This window comes from Raphanus sativus, chromosome 6 (assembly GCF_000801105.2).
Source record: "Raphanus sativus cultivar WK10039 chromosome 6, ASM80110v3, whole genome shotgun sequence".
NCBI classification, from domain to species: Eukaryota; Viridiplantae; Streptophyta; class Magnoliopsida; order Brassicales; family Brassicaceae; genus Raphanus; species Raphanus sativus.
In genome coordinates, this window is record NC_079516.1 from 45,067,830 (window position 1) to 45,082,334 (window position 14,505).

General features: G+C 33.2%; 2 protein-coding genes and 1 long non-coding RNA gene across 5 annotated transcripts; all 3 read left to right on the forward strand.

Annotated features, from left to right (window-relative positions):
- Positions 1–5,455: 5,455 nt before the first annotated feature.
- LOC108805845 (dolichyl-diphosphooligosaccharide--protein glycosyltransferase 48 kDa subunit) lies at positions 5,456–8,270 on the forward strand. The gene is made up of 13 exons (XM_018577809.2): positions 5,456–5,822; positions 5,895–6,031; positions 6,118–6,243; positions 6,346–6,399; positions 6,516–6,629; positions 6,775–6,830; positions 6,914–6,955; positions 7,103–7,178; positions 7,281–7,352; positions 7,449–7,574; positions 7,676–7,780; positions 7,874–7,957; positions 8,043–8,270. The coding sequence occupies exons 1-13, from the start codon at positions 5,549–5,551 to the stop codon at positions 8,088–8,090; spliced, it is 1,314 nt and encodes a 437-aa protein (XP_018433311.2). The 5' UTR covers positions 5,456–5,548; the 3' UTR covers positions 8,091–8,270.
- Positions 8,271–9,243: 973 nt separating this feature from the next.
- LOC108809429 (UPF0496 protein At5g66670-like) lies at positions 9,244–10,818 on the forward strand. The gene is made up of 2 exons (XM_018581568.2): positions 9,244–9,340; positions 9,415–10,818. The coding sequence occupies exon 2, from the start codon at positions 9,438–9,440 to the stop codon at positions 10,632–10,634; it is 1,197 nt and encodes a 398-aa protein (XP_018437070.2). The 5' UTR covers positions 9,244–9,340; positions 9,415–9,437; the 3' UTR covers positions 10,635–10,818.
- A 467-nt stretch (positions 10,819–11,285) lies between these two features.
- LOC130496439 (uncharacterized) lies at positions 11,286–13,131 on the forward strand. Of its 3 annotated transcripts, none has more exons than XR_008935572.1 (4): positions 11,286–11,592; positions 11,679–12,049; positions 12,207–12,341; positions 12,554–13,130. It is a non-coding gene; the product is annotated as an uncharacterized LOC130496439 (long non-coding RNA). The 3 variants fall into 3 exon arrangements; XR_008935571.1 differs by having other exon boundaries at positions 11,287–11,592; positions 12,584–13,129; XR_008935570.1 differs by having other exon boundaries at positions 11,296–11,592; positions 12,207–13,131.
- The last annotated feature ends 1,374 nt before the right edge of the window (positions 13,132–14,505 follow it).

Sequence of the window (14,505 nt, forward strand, 5' to 3'; positions counted from 1 at the left end):
ACTAGTTTTAAATAAAAAACATTGGTAATTTTTATATCTAGTTTTAATTAACAATACTAAAGACACAAGAAAATAAATATTGTGTCTTTAATATTGTTAATTAGACATTGTCATACAGTTATTAGTAGTTTGAATTAGTGAACCACTTCATTGTTATTGAAGTTTCTACAGCAGGTTCGGTTAGTGTGTGAGGTGTATCTTTTTGTTTTTATCGAATTACCATCTCTGCAATTAGCTACGAATACATTGAATAACACCACAAGTATTAATCTATGTATATTACTTGCCGTCATTCCATAAAAAACTGAAAAATATTATTTTTATATATTTTAATGCATTTATTGAGAATCAAACTTCACATATACTCCACTGTAATATAGAAATACCAATGAAATTCCTTTTAAAAGAATACTAATGACCATTATATTATTTCTCTTATCGGAAACATTATAACGATGAGATTTATGAAAAGGTAACAAAATACTGAATTTAACGTAGGCGGAAATTTACATACAATTTTTTAATCTTGTTATTATTATATTTTGAAATACTGCAGAATATAAATTAAATCCAACTGCACTTTTGTAAAATAAAACTGTTGGGAAAAAAACTATAAGACCGTAAAATAACTTTACTATTTCATAAATCAACTATCAAATACCAAATTACTATATATGTACAATATTTATTGCATTTAAAAAAAAGGATATTATTTACTGCATTTTCTTTTGACTGATGCTTTAAATTTAGATTATACAGATAGCATGTAGGGTGCAGTGCACGACGGTTGCTGGTTGACCATACTGATCAGATCTGGAGTTAAAGACAGTCGGAGTCTTTATTTTAACTTTTATTACTATTTACCACTCCACTACACAAGTTTAATTACAATCAAGACGGATAAAATTCATACATCTGTTACATTTATATGATAATATGAACCAAGTACAAATCTGTATATATGAACCTCTTTCTCAAAAAAAAAAAACTGTATATATGAACCTCTTTCTCAAAAAAAAAAAAAAACTGTATATATGAACCCATGCAACTTGATTTTTTTTCTTCTAAAAATAAGCACTGTATATATGTATGTATATGTTAAATATGACAAGAAACTGATATATATGTTTGTCTGTATTTTTGCATACTATAAAAATACAAATAGTTTACTGGTTCCTGGCAAGATCTAGCTACTACCACATTTGTCCTATACAATACAGATTATTTTTATATTATCATAATGTGTTTGGGCAAAACTATTTGCGAATTAAGTTCAAACAAAAAAAATATTTGAGAATTCTATAGTAAAACTACCATTTAGTCACCAAAGCGATCGAACTCACGTTGAAGATATTGGTGGATCACATGGTCAATATCATATTTTATTTCAAGGACATTAGCTAGTAATTAATATTGACCTGCAGTAGCATCCATACATATTTCTGCCAGTTATGAAGAAACTTGTATATACATTCCATCGAATAACGGAGAAGAAGATAAAACATAGGTGTTTGGTTTTTATGTTGAAAGTACCTAAACACCACACAACAATTTACATGTCCTACAAACCTAGCTAAGAACCTAATCTACTTTTTTTTTACTGATGAACCCAATCTACTTTCTTCGTTATTTATATATGGATTATCATGTATTTGATTGCTGTAGCAAATTTGTCACATGATCTAGTTGGTCCGATCTCCTGCTTTGGTCATTGATCAAGCAAACATACTGTAGTATATTAGAATAAAAATGTTGGCAGTTTTAACCCAAAAAAAAAGAAGAAGAAGAAAATCATCAAATTAATTATGGGTCCTCCATAAATCCTCATACTGCTGTTCTAGTTCAAGATCACTCCCTCAAGATGCCCAAATGATCCGGTGGCGAGTGGACTGTGGATGCCATAAAATGTGTTCATTCAAAGAACATTGTATATTGGCGGTTGGAGGAAATCACCAACTAATCCAAAATTATAATTGGACCACTTGTTGAAAATTCCCACTTATGATATAATTCTATGACCAACATCTTGATTTTTTTTTCTCCTGATATCTCCGTCATTACGTAATATATTCCCCCGTGATCTCACATACAACTTTTAAATCATAAAATTGCTAAGTCAAGACACTAAAACAAAGTTGAATGACTCCATGCAAGATGGTTAAAAAGTAAACTCTAAGGAAGGATATCATCAATATTAATCATAAATTTAATTCGAAGGTGGAACTTTGTGCTTAGACAATGCGTAACTTCTAACCAAAATATATATATTTAAAACAAAGTTGAATGTTTCCATGCAAGATGGTTAAAAAGTAAACTCTATGGAAGGTATCATCAAATTAAATCGTAGGTGAAACTTAGTGCTTATTATATACAATGTGTAACTTCTAACCAAATACATATTTTACTTTCTTCTCACGATATCTCTAATACACACATATATATATATATATATATTATTTGTTAAACGGGTAAGTGAAGGCGATGTCGGGCTTACGTAAATAGTGCACCTAAATCATATCAGTGATTTGTTATATAGAGTGGTCCGACATCGGCTCTGATAAGATATGGTCCTCTTCATTTTTATATATAACATGGTCCTCTTCATTAGTTTCTCTATTTAATTATGCTCATAGTCTTTTTGACATGATTGAATGAATAATTGATCTTTTTTTGTAAACTATGAATTAATTGATCTTAGTATTTGAATATTTGGCGCGACCGTCGTTAGTAAACATTACGCAACTTAGGAGGCGGTCCAATTGATCTATTATATATGTTACAACGTAGCACGCCCCAATCGATTAATCACCTGCCACAATGATCGGTTACTGTTTTTTCTTCTTTGAAGTTTGATATATACAGAAAATAACGTAAAGTGGAGTTTGGATCATAATCTAAAACTATTTTATAATTGAAAAACTAGCAGTGCCGGACTAATCTTTTATATTGCCCCAATCCAAATTTAAAATTATGCCGGTATGCATAATTTTTTTGTCAGCACATTGCGCATAATTTTTTTTTGTCAACACCTTATACATAATTTATCAAAACCACAAAACAATATAAAAAACAACATATTTTTTATTTAGAAAAATCAAATTTCATAATCTACTACAAACATCGATATTAAGAACACTTAATGTTGAAATATAGATCTTTTTTTCATTTTTTCCTACAAAATCATCCATTAGACTTCTATAGCAACTATTTTGTTTCTGAATTTTAATTAGGGTTTGAACTATCGTAATAAAAATTTACTTATATATTTAATTCTTAACAAATTCATAAATATTGTTGAAAAGTCCAACAAATCTTATTCTAACTAAAAAATGCCTAATAAGTATTATTTTAATAAAAGAACCCACAAAATTTATTTATTTATCAACACTAATTTTTTTTGAAAAATATGTCCCATTAATTTGGATGAGAAGTCCAAAAAATCTTATTCTAACTAAAGATGCCTAATAAGTAATATTTTAACAAAGGAACCCAAAAAAATTATTTATTTATCAATACTAGTAAATTTGTTTTTTAAAAATATGCCCCATTAATTTGGATGATAAGTCCAACAAATCTTTTTCTAACTAAAAATGTCTAATAAGTAATATTTTAACAAAAGAATCCATAAAATTTATTTATTTATCAATACTAATAAGAAAAAATTTGAAAAATATGCCCCATAATTTGGATGCCCCAATCTTTGGTTTGGGTGGCTTCCCCTCTGTGCCGGCCCTGAAAACTAGTCAGAAAACTAGTATACTTGCTGTACTTACGTAAGTTCTTATGAATACTGACCAACAAATCTGAAATCTTAAAAAAAAAAATCTTAAAATCTGATGATAATAACTAGGGGAAAATCGCATAAAAAACCCTCAAAGTGTCACTTACTAACACTTTAAACCTTGAAGTTTTTCCACTAACACTTTTAACCTTCAAAGTGACATTTGTATCATAAAAAACCTTCAAATCAAAAAATTGACCGGTTCAGCAGGTAATTTTTTAAAAATAATTATTTAATTAATAAAATAAACAAAATAAATAAATAAAAATCCAAAAAATAAATAAAAATCGAAAAAATTCTAATAAAATTTACAAAATGGAAAAAAATCAAAAAAATAAATTAAAATTTTAGAAAATTAAATAAATATATTAAAAATTAATTATTTTCTAAAAATATTAATAAAAATAACTAAAAAGTTAATAATAAATAAGATTAAATTTAAATAGAGAAGAACTAAATAAAAAGTTCACAATTTTTTTTAAAAAATGGAAAATATAAAATTCAAAATCACTAGTGACGATGATGGTTTCTCACATAACCATTAACAATGACGATAATTGCCATATCTCCAACGATAGTTTCCAACATCATCTTGAAAATGACAAAACAAAATCTTTTTCAAACTTTTGAATTTTCATTTTTTTGAAATATATGAATTTTTTATTTTTCTGTTTTTTTAATTTGATCTCATTTAGTTTTGAATTTTAATTTTCTAAATTTTAATTAATTTTCCGATTTTTTCTAATTTTCTGATTTTTATTAATTAATATATAATTACATAAGAATCAAAAAGTTAGAAAAAAATCCGAAATTGATTATTATTTAGAAAATTAAAATTCAAAAATAAATGAGATCAAACTAAAAACAGAAAATAAAAAAATTCATATATTTAAAAAAAATGAAAATTCAAAAGTTTGAAAAATATTTTTTTTGTCATTTTTAAGATGATGTTGGAAACTATCATTGGAGATATGACAATTATCGTCATTGTTAATGGTTATGTGAGAAACCATCATCGTCACTTGTGAATTTTGAATTTTGAGTTTTATATTTTCCATTTTTTAAAAAAAACTGTGAACTTTTTATTTAGTTATTCTCTATTTAAATTTAATCTTATTTATTATTAATTTTTTAGTTATTTTTATTAATATTTTAGAAAATAATTTAATTTTTAATATATTTATTTAATTTTCTAAAAAAAAAATTATTTCTTTTTTTTTTATTTTTGTAAATTTTATTAAAATTTTCGATTTTTATTTATTTTTGGATTTTTATTTATTTATTTTGTTTATTTTATTAATTAAATAATTATTTTTGAAAAATTACCTGCTGAACCGGTCAATATTTTGATTTGGAGGTTTTTTATGATACAAATGTCACTTTGAAGGTTAAAAGTGTTAGTGAAAAAACTTCAAGGTTTAAAGTATTAGTAAGTGACACTTTGAGGGTCTTTTATGCGATTTTCCCTAATAACTAGTCTGACATTCTGAACCATGCTGAAGCCCATCCTACTTTTAGAAAAACGGCTCATCATGACCCAATTATAATATCATCTAGGCCCATTAGTTTCACTCCCTTTAAATTTTTATGTTTTGGCCCACTTTAATGTTTCGAGCAGTAAGAAAACGACGTCGTTCATGAGTACATGATTGTCAACGCCTGGTGTTGTTGGTAGTCTAGTCTACGATCGTCGTCGGGTCTGCTTCTTCTTCCATACTAGTGGGTCACTCGTTTCTATACCCGTGAAAAAAACCCTAGCTCGCAAATATGACGAACCTCTCGAGATCCGTCGCATTGATCTCACTATTTCTTCTCCCATTGCTCAGCTTCTCTTTCTCCGTCGACAATCCGACGGATCGGCGGGTTCTGGTTCTTCTCGACGATCTATCACTCAAATCCTCTCATTCCATCTTCTTCAACACTCTAAAATCCCGCGGATTCGATCTCGATTTCAAGCTAGCGGAAGATTCGAAGCTCGCGCTTCAACGGTACGGCCAGTACTTGTACGACGGGCTCATCATTTTCGCCCCGTCCACAGAGCGTAAGATCTCCGATCCCTAGGTTTTGTATATAGTTTGGGAAGCGATCTGGACATATTGTTTCTCGTGTATAGGGTTTGGAGGATCGTTGGATTCGAAATCCATAGCTGATTTCGTTGATTCGGGTCGTGACTTGATCTTATCGGCGGATACTTCTGCTTCTGATCTGATTCGGGGGATTGCCTTGGAGTGTGGGGTTGATTTTGATGAGGTTAGGCTCTCATTAATGTGGAGTGGAACGAAATGCGAGATATGATTTTTTATTTATTTATTAGCTATTTTTTTTTGTCTCCTTAGGATTCTTCGGCGATGGTTATTGATCACTCCAGCTTCTCTGTCTCCGATGTTGATGGAGACCACACCTTGATTGCTGCTGACGATTTAGTTAAATCAAATGTCATTGTAGGAAAAACCAAGATCGAGGTATAGTTTTGGATTAAAAGATAGTTTATGAATATCTGAGATGTTAAGGCTTCTGAGTAGAGACACTTTGAGTTCATTATGTGTTTGTTTTGTCGATAACAGGCTCCTGTGCTCTTCAGAGGGGTTGCACATTCATTGAACCCTACCAACAATCTGGTGAGTCCAAGTAATAGTTTTCGATAAGTGTAATATTGATGGGTTTTCTTATGAATTACTATGCATTGATGTGAGTATTAACTTTTGCCTATTCATGCTTCCTACTCTATTGCTAGGTTTTGAAAGTTCTTTCAGCTTCTCCCTCAGCTTATTCTGCTAACCCGAGCTCGAAGTTGTCGAGTCCCCCTCAGCTCACTGGGTCTGCTATTTCGCTAGTGTCGGTCATGCAGGTTTCTCTCTCTCTCCTATAACCAGATACTATATATGCACCCTTGAAAGATTCGATGTTGGCTGTACTCAGCTCTACACTTGTGAAGATTATTTTCGTTCAGTGCCTTGAACTCACAGGGTTTGATGTCTATTTTAAAACTGCAGGCCAGGAACAATGCTAGGGTTGTGATCTCAGGCTCGTTGCAGATGTTTAGCGACAAGTGAGTAGATTTTTAATGGTATCTCTCAATCAATTCGTGCATATGGTTGTTTCTGATCCAGAGATTTTGTTTGCATGAGGCAGGTTATTCAGATCTGGTGTCCAGAAAGCTGGGAGTCCGAACAAGTAAGTAGGCACATATTTCATCAAGTGAAACTTCTGGTTCACATGATCTGTTCCTACGAAGATTTAGGGATCTTTATTTTGTCAAATTATAGATGTTATACTTCGTTTTGAAAGAAGATTAACTGATCGTATGTAAAACTTTGCCAGGTATGAAAAATCTGGCAACGAACAGTTCGTGACTGAACTAAGCAAATGGGTCTTCCACGAAAGAGGGCATTTGAAGGTATACGCAAAGTCTCTATCATTTGTTTTTGCTCTTTTCTCTAAACCTTGGTAAACATTTTTGCCTTCATGGGTACGATCCTCACCTAGCTTATGTGTCCAGGCTGGTAGTCTAGTACACCACAGGGTTGGAGAAACAGATGAACCAGCAATATACAGGATAAAGGATGACCTGGTATGGTTTCTTCTACATCTTCCTACCCAAAGTGATAATTGCCTTTAACTTTAGTGGCTATCTGGGGAAAGCTTTTAATGTGGCATTTTATGGCAGGAATTTTCGGTTGAGATACTGGAGTGGTCAGGGAAGAGCTGGGAACCGTATGTAGCTGATGATGTGCAGGTTCAGTTTTACATGATGAGCCCATATGTTCTGAAAACCTTGTCAACAGACATGAAGGTGACTTATTTCTGAGCTCCAAAAACATATATTTTTAGGATATAAGTTTCTTTCAGCTTAGAAGTTGCAACTCACCTTGTTTGGTGTTACCTACTTTGCAGGGTCTATTTCATACATCATTCAAGGTTCCTGATGTGTATGGTGTATTCCAGTTCAAGGTTGAATATGAAAAGCTAGGCTACACTACATTATCTCTTTCAAAGCAGGTGAGTAACCACTAGCTCTTTAGAATTTTTTTGCCATCTTTGTAGACAAAAGACATGTGACAGTAAAAATAATAATGCGGACAACATATGCAGATTCCTGTGAGGCCTTACAGACACAATGAGTATGAGAGATTTATCCCAACTGCGTATCCTTATTATGGAGCCTGCTTTACCACTGTAAACTACCCCATACTTCCCTCTTCTCTTTTTCACACAAATTGATAAAAGAGCTAACAGATTATCTTTTGTTTTTTCAACGCAGATGGCTGGTTTCTTTGTCTTCAGCTTCGTCTACCTCTACCATAAGTAGAAAATCCCTTGAACGGTTCTCCAGTCGAATAGAGAAAAATAAAGCCTTACTTTCATATTTAGACGAGAGAACAAAACATTTGAATCTTGTCTTGTCTTTTTGCCAACAAGCATTAGTGAACACTTGCAACCTTTTTTGTTGACAAGATATTTTTAAGTGAACCTGACTTTACACCCCGTTCTCTTTTCTCTTTTCCCCTTGGTGCTGTATGTCTGAGGCCAGGTTCAGTTAAAACCCATGGTGGGACGTTTCTGTGTGTAAGGGGTCGGCTGTGAAAACGAACCGTTACGTATGGTATTGTGTTCATGAATGAATACACGCTACAATCAAGTGATCAACTAGGAGTGGTTAGTAGACAATAAAATATTGTTACACTTGCTACTAATTTAAATTAACAGAACACAAAAGTCATAGACAGACAGAAGAAGCAACTCAGTTGTTTCTCTACTCTTCTTCCATCCAATTAATCACTTAATTGCTGGTTTTATATTATGTGGTATGACACACATGTGTGGTATCAATGTATCATACATATGGTTAATCTGTTAAGCAGGTGGCTTCACAGCATAATGTATAACACAGTTGGAAATAATATTCAAAGTCATACCACAGTTTGGAATGTCGCCGCGCGGAAGGGAGGCAAAATACAAACTTAAGCCTGAGTTGGTTCAGTCGGTCCCAAAGTTTTTGTTTTACGATGACACAATATCAAAGTATAAATATTAAAGAAAAACGTAACTACATATAAAAGTATTTTTAAAATATTGACTTAAGGCGCAAGTTAGAGGTTTCTTTGGGATGGGTGGTCTTTGTTTATATTAATTTTACTATATGTTGAAGACATTTTTGGCTTACATTGTTGATCTCCTCTCTCTCTCTCTGGGGACTATTAATCCGAAAAACTTGGCGAAAGAAAAGACATTTGGATTCTAGGTGGGGAGGTTGGCCAAGCCCCTCGTAGCAACAAAGCTTGAGGTACTATTCAGTCATAAAACATTAGAGCAAAACAGGGAATCTTGACATCGAGGCTCTTGATATAATTTGATTATGACAGTCCAACAAAATCGAAAGACGAATACATTTTTTTATTGACAACTTGTTCCACAGGACTACATATAAAAAAGACCGAAGCCTAATACGTGTCCATGTACAAGGTTGACTAGCTGTTGAGTTTGGAGATATACATATATAGGATTGGTCAGAGCACAAGTAATCACGACATCCTCCTCCTCTCTTCTCCAAGTTTTCAGGTAATTTTCTCTCGCTATCTTCACCTTCACATTCACCTGATCTTATTTTCTTATTTCCATTTTTTTCCATTAAGAGTTTCCCCAGCAGTAATATCAAATGGTGTTCTGTGGACTCTTCTCTCCTCTCATGAATTGCATCAAACCAAGTCCTAACAAGAACGATTCCCCGGTCCGAACAAATATGCGGTCCAAATACTCATCAGACCTCAAGTATTACACATCCGCTTGTCAACAAGACACTGACCTCAAGACCTTTGATTCCTCCCTACACCAGAGAACAAATAGTGTAATGGAGTTGCTGGCTGATCAGGCCAAGTCGTCTCAGTCAATATCCCAAGGCTCACTCATGGAGGTCTACGAGTTCATGCTTGACCTCAACCGAGACGTAGTAAAGGAGATCATCGAAAGCAGAGAAGATGTCAGGAACAGCAAAGACCTGACTTCTCTGGTCGATGTCTACTTTAAAAACACCTCCAAGACCTTAGATTTCTGCAACACCGTCCAGAACTGCGTCAAGGTAGCAGAAAATAGCCAGCTAATCATTCGATACGCGGTGAAGCAGTTCGAGGCTGAATCTGTGGACGACACGGATAATAAGAAGAACAAGTACGCAAAAACACTGGAGGAGCTGAATAAGTTTAAAGCCGTGGGAGATCCTTTCGACGGAGTGTTCTTGACTCAGTACGAGTCGGTGTACGAGGAGCAGGTTCTGCTTCTTGAGGAGTTGGATAAGCTGAAATCAAAGCTCGACAAGAAACAGAGGAATCTAAAGACGTGGAGGAGACTCTCCAATGTGGTTTTCATAACTGCGTACGTCTCCGTTCTTCTCTTATCGGTGGCTGCAGCGGCGTTGAGCGCGCCTATAGTGTTGGCCGCGGTTATCGCTGGATTGACATCACCGGTCGAGGCTGTCGGAAAATGGTGTAACGAGATGTGGAAGAAGTACGAGGAGGCTGCCAAGAGACAGAGGGGATTGGTCTCGGTGTTGGGGACTGGAGCGAGAGTTAATAAAATAGTGACGGACAGCATAAAACTGGAAGTAGATGATCTGAGAGTTAAGATATCTTCTATACTGCGGACTATTGATTTTGCCGTGGAGAGAGGAGGAGGAGAAGATGAGTTGGCGACGAGACTTGCGATGCAAGAAATCAAGAAGAAAGTAGAAGAGCTTACGGAGAAAATCAAGGAAGTTGGTCAACACACGGATACGTTCAGCAAATTCATTTCTTCGGAGAGACGTTTCGTTCTGCAGCACATCCTCAGCTTACCCGCCAACTCTTTCTCATTCTCATAAAAAGGGTTCTTGCAAAAGATGTAGCACATCAATGGGCGATTAAAGTTGTTGAGCAGGTTGTTCACTACTCGGGCTCTTTAGTTGGGCTTCTATTATCTGTTATGGGCTTTTATGTTCGGCTTTTAAGATCCATATAAGTTATCTATTTGAATGGGCTCATTTTAAAATGAAAAACATTAAATTAATACGCTTAAATACTGTATCAATATAATGCTAGTTAGTAGTTTCATGCTGTATATCGAGGAAAATCGCATAAAAAACTCTCGAAGTGGCAGCCACTTACACTAAACCCCTAGAGTATTTTAGAAGTATTTTAAACACTCAAGTTGGCAAATTTAGCATATTAAACCTTCAATCTGGTTTACTTGTACATCAAGTCAAAATCGTAACTGGTACTGTTCAATACTGATGACGTGTCGGTTTTTTTTTTAAATATTTTAACAATAAATAAATATAAAAATACAGAAAAATATAAAAAATCATAAAAAATTAAAAAAATATTAAAAATTCAAAAAATCATAAAAATTTACAAAAAAATCACGACAATAATTATTTTATTAATAAAATAAATAAAAAATATAATCAATACAATACTAAAAGCTAAATAATCTCAACTCTTAGCCTGTCCACTTCATCTTAATAAATCAACCAATCATAACTCTTTTTTTTTGCCACCTCACATCCTCTTTGTCGACATGGGCCAAGGCAGTTAAACTTTGTTTGTGGCCCATTTGAGATCGTTGTGATTTCTTCGTGAGACGAATCCCCTCTATAGCCATCGTTTCTACTCCTCCAAATCTTCGTTACTCTGAATCATTGATTCTACTCTTTACACCTCCATTCAAGATGTATCCTTTCACCTCCTTTTTTTCCTCCTGCTTCTGTATATTTCACTGACATCTCCTCGGCCCAGCCGATTCAGAACTAAGCTTTGAGCGTCTCCTTATCCGACGAACATGTATCAACTTTTTAAAACTTCCTCTTCTATAATCCAAATCAGTCTCTGTAATATTCTTCGCACTAAAACCACAAATTCCAATGCAGCAATGGCAACACAAAGAAGAGGAGGAGCGTTTTTTGAGGGAGCTATTGAAGAAGAAGAGTGTGAAGGTGGAGAGAGAGAAGCTGCTAGCTTGAGAGTGAGACAAGAGAAGGCACTTGCTGTAACCTGAGTTATAATTTCTTTCTGACTTATTTCTTATACTTGGCTCAATAAAGGTCACACTATTACTTAGTGTATGCAAAGAAAATCAATATATTTCACTTATATTGGTATTCAAAACTTCGTGAGGGAACTTCAAGGTAGATCTGCTCAGCCCTATTTCCCGTTTGAACCTGCAGCTGGCAGCAAAAGATTCTGCAGCCTAATTGCAGGATTTATGAGGACATACCACCGTATTCCAATTAAACAAGATGTAAGACTATTCTCTCTTTATGTTTATTTTTTACTGATTTCTTACAGTTCCAGAAGGAAAAATAAAAGGAAATTTTAAACTTCTGGACTCATCAAATGTAATGAATCTTCCAGGGGAAGCATCTAACATTTCTGAGTCTGCTTTTTTTTTTTGCAAGAACATTGTCGTGTCTCCATCAAGGGCTGTTGCAATCGAGAGTGCATTATGGTTATTCTCCCCTCGACTTGCAATTGTTGATGAGCATTTAACTCGACAACTTCCAAGGAGCTGGCTAACTTCTTTAGCCATTCAGGTAAAATTCTATTTCCGCATCTGTTACTTTTACTTAGTTTTGAAAAGAAACGATGGCTCGGAATGCATTTTATGAGACTATAAAATTGCATTTTACTTACTTTTACAAATTGTATTTCTGTCTCGAGATCACTGACATTCACAGATTATAGCGTATGTCGGATTGTCTTTTAAAACTAACATACTCTGCTACTTCGCCCACTCATGCACTAGATTGTCATACCTATCATTTCTGGTTCATAGAACGGATCAAAATGACTTGACAAGGGATTGCTGAAACCAAAGAGCTGTTTTACCAATATGGTGCTTCAGAGATGCAAGATGACATTCCGGTCTAATGCTTACATTACTGGACTAATTATTATTGGTGGACTGACTCTGTTTCCTTTTGCCCTCTTGGTCACAAAATAAAGATTGGATCTTCAAGAATTTTATGTTGGTGATGTTTTGATGTCTTTTTCGAGGGAGGGATAACAAGACCCTTGATAAAGACGAAGGTGATTGCATTGAAGATCCAGGATACAGTGTTTGTTTTGAATGATCCAAAGAATATCAGTTAGCTGTTTGTTAGTGGTTTTTTTAATAGGGGCTTTCAAGTGCTTCTGCCATGGCCACTGCTTTGTATTTGGAGAAAAATCATGTAGATTAGTTGAGAGATATGGAGGCTAAATTGTTTATGGTTTTAATTTTTGTTTTGTGTTTTGGAATTTGATGTATAGTGTGCAGAGAGAGATGTGTAGTGTTAAATTTCAAATGCTGTCTATGTTGTATTGTATGGTTTTGTATTCTTTGACGAAACCCTGTAAAAGCGATTGGTGGTGGTTAATTGGTTTTAAAAACAAAAACATATCCTAAAATGTAGAAAGCTGTATCGAATTACAATAAACCATTCTCAGTGCAAGTCATGTTGCGAGTTAGACTGTGTGGTTAGCTGATATTGGATGAGTGGTCTTCGGGGTCGCTAACGACGTAATCGATGTGTCTTTATAGTCAAGGACTACGCAACAATCGCTTTCACGTTGCTATTTCGGAGAAGTAACAACATAAGACAATGAGAAGAGAGACATGAACATGGATGCATTCTATTAAACACGGTTTAAGTTCAATTAACCTAAATATACATAATCTTTTGTAGCATCAAAATTCCATATTATTATTTTTTGAATATTTGCTGCTATCCATCTATATTTATTACTTTATATTATGTTATACCAAAATTTTCATAAAGATCATATCACTAATATTGTTTACTAAGTTATTTAACATAATTATGGACTCTAAATTTTAGAATAACATGAATACCAAGTCCTATTTTTCAGTACTACCCAGAAATTAAATTTACTTTAAGAAATATTAGATGCATCAATTATTGTTTACGAATAGAAGATTATTAATTGATATATTTGAAGAATAGGTTCCCATAAATTTGTACCATGATGTAGTTTTCAAATTAAAAATATCTAGAGGGTATTTTTACCGACCGAGCATAGATGATAATTTAGTTATTCATTATTGTCCAAAAAATATATATAAATTTTAAATGTTTAATTACTAACGCGAATGAAAATACTTTTCACTGATTTCTGAGAACACAAATATCACAAAAGTTTCTAAGAGATTCACAAAAGAATTGATAGAAATATTTACTATTACAAAATAAAAAATATCTTATTTCCAATTTCTCATAACTGAGAACAGAAATGTATTTTAAGAAATTGTTGGGGTTTTACGAAATTCATCGAGCAACAAAGCTGACCAATTTCAATCAACAAAGACAAAGTTTAAGTTTTCAATTGGGTATTAAAGATATTAATTTTCTGTCTAAAATGAGAATAGAAAAAATAAAAAATGGTTTAAAATACATTTAGTTGGATATCATTTTTAAAAAAATTACTCAATGAAAACTACTATAGCATTTGAGTTTATGATTAGTAATTATTGTTTGGGTTTACTATTTTGGGGGTTAGATTAAGTTTATGTTGGATTATTTTGCTCGATAAATAATTTAAAGAACACATAAAAATAGATATCATACTTAAAATAGTGTTAAATTATATTTATTATTTGGTTCATATACTAATAGTTGTAATTTCTAAAAAATCTGAAATTTTCTAATTATTAATTTATCAGATTATATGATTTGTTGCTAACCTATCTTATTCTTT

Excerpts from the sequence above, each read along its gene's own strand:
- LOC108805845 (XM_018577809.2), top strand. The coding sequence starts at position 5,549 with ATGACGAACCTCTCGAGATCCGTCGCATTGATCTCACTATTTCTTCTC. Across the intron at positions 5,823-5,894 it reads TTTCGCCCCGTCCACAGAGC|GGTTTGGAGGATCGTTGGAT; the intron begins GTAAGATCTCCG and ends TCTCGTGTATAG. Across the intron at positions 7,353-7,448 it reads ACAGGATAAAGGATGACCTG|GAATTTTCGGTTGAGATACT; the intron begins GTATGGTTTCTT and ends ATTTTATGGCAG.
- LOC108809429 (XM_018581568.2), top strand. The coding sequence starts at position 9,438 with ATGGTGTTCTGTGGACTCTTCTCTCCTCTCATGAATTGCATCAAACCA.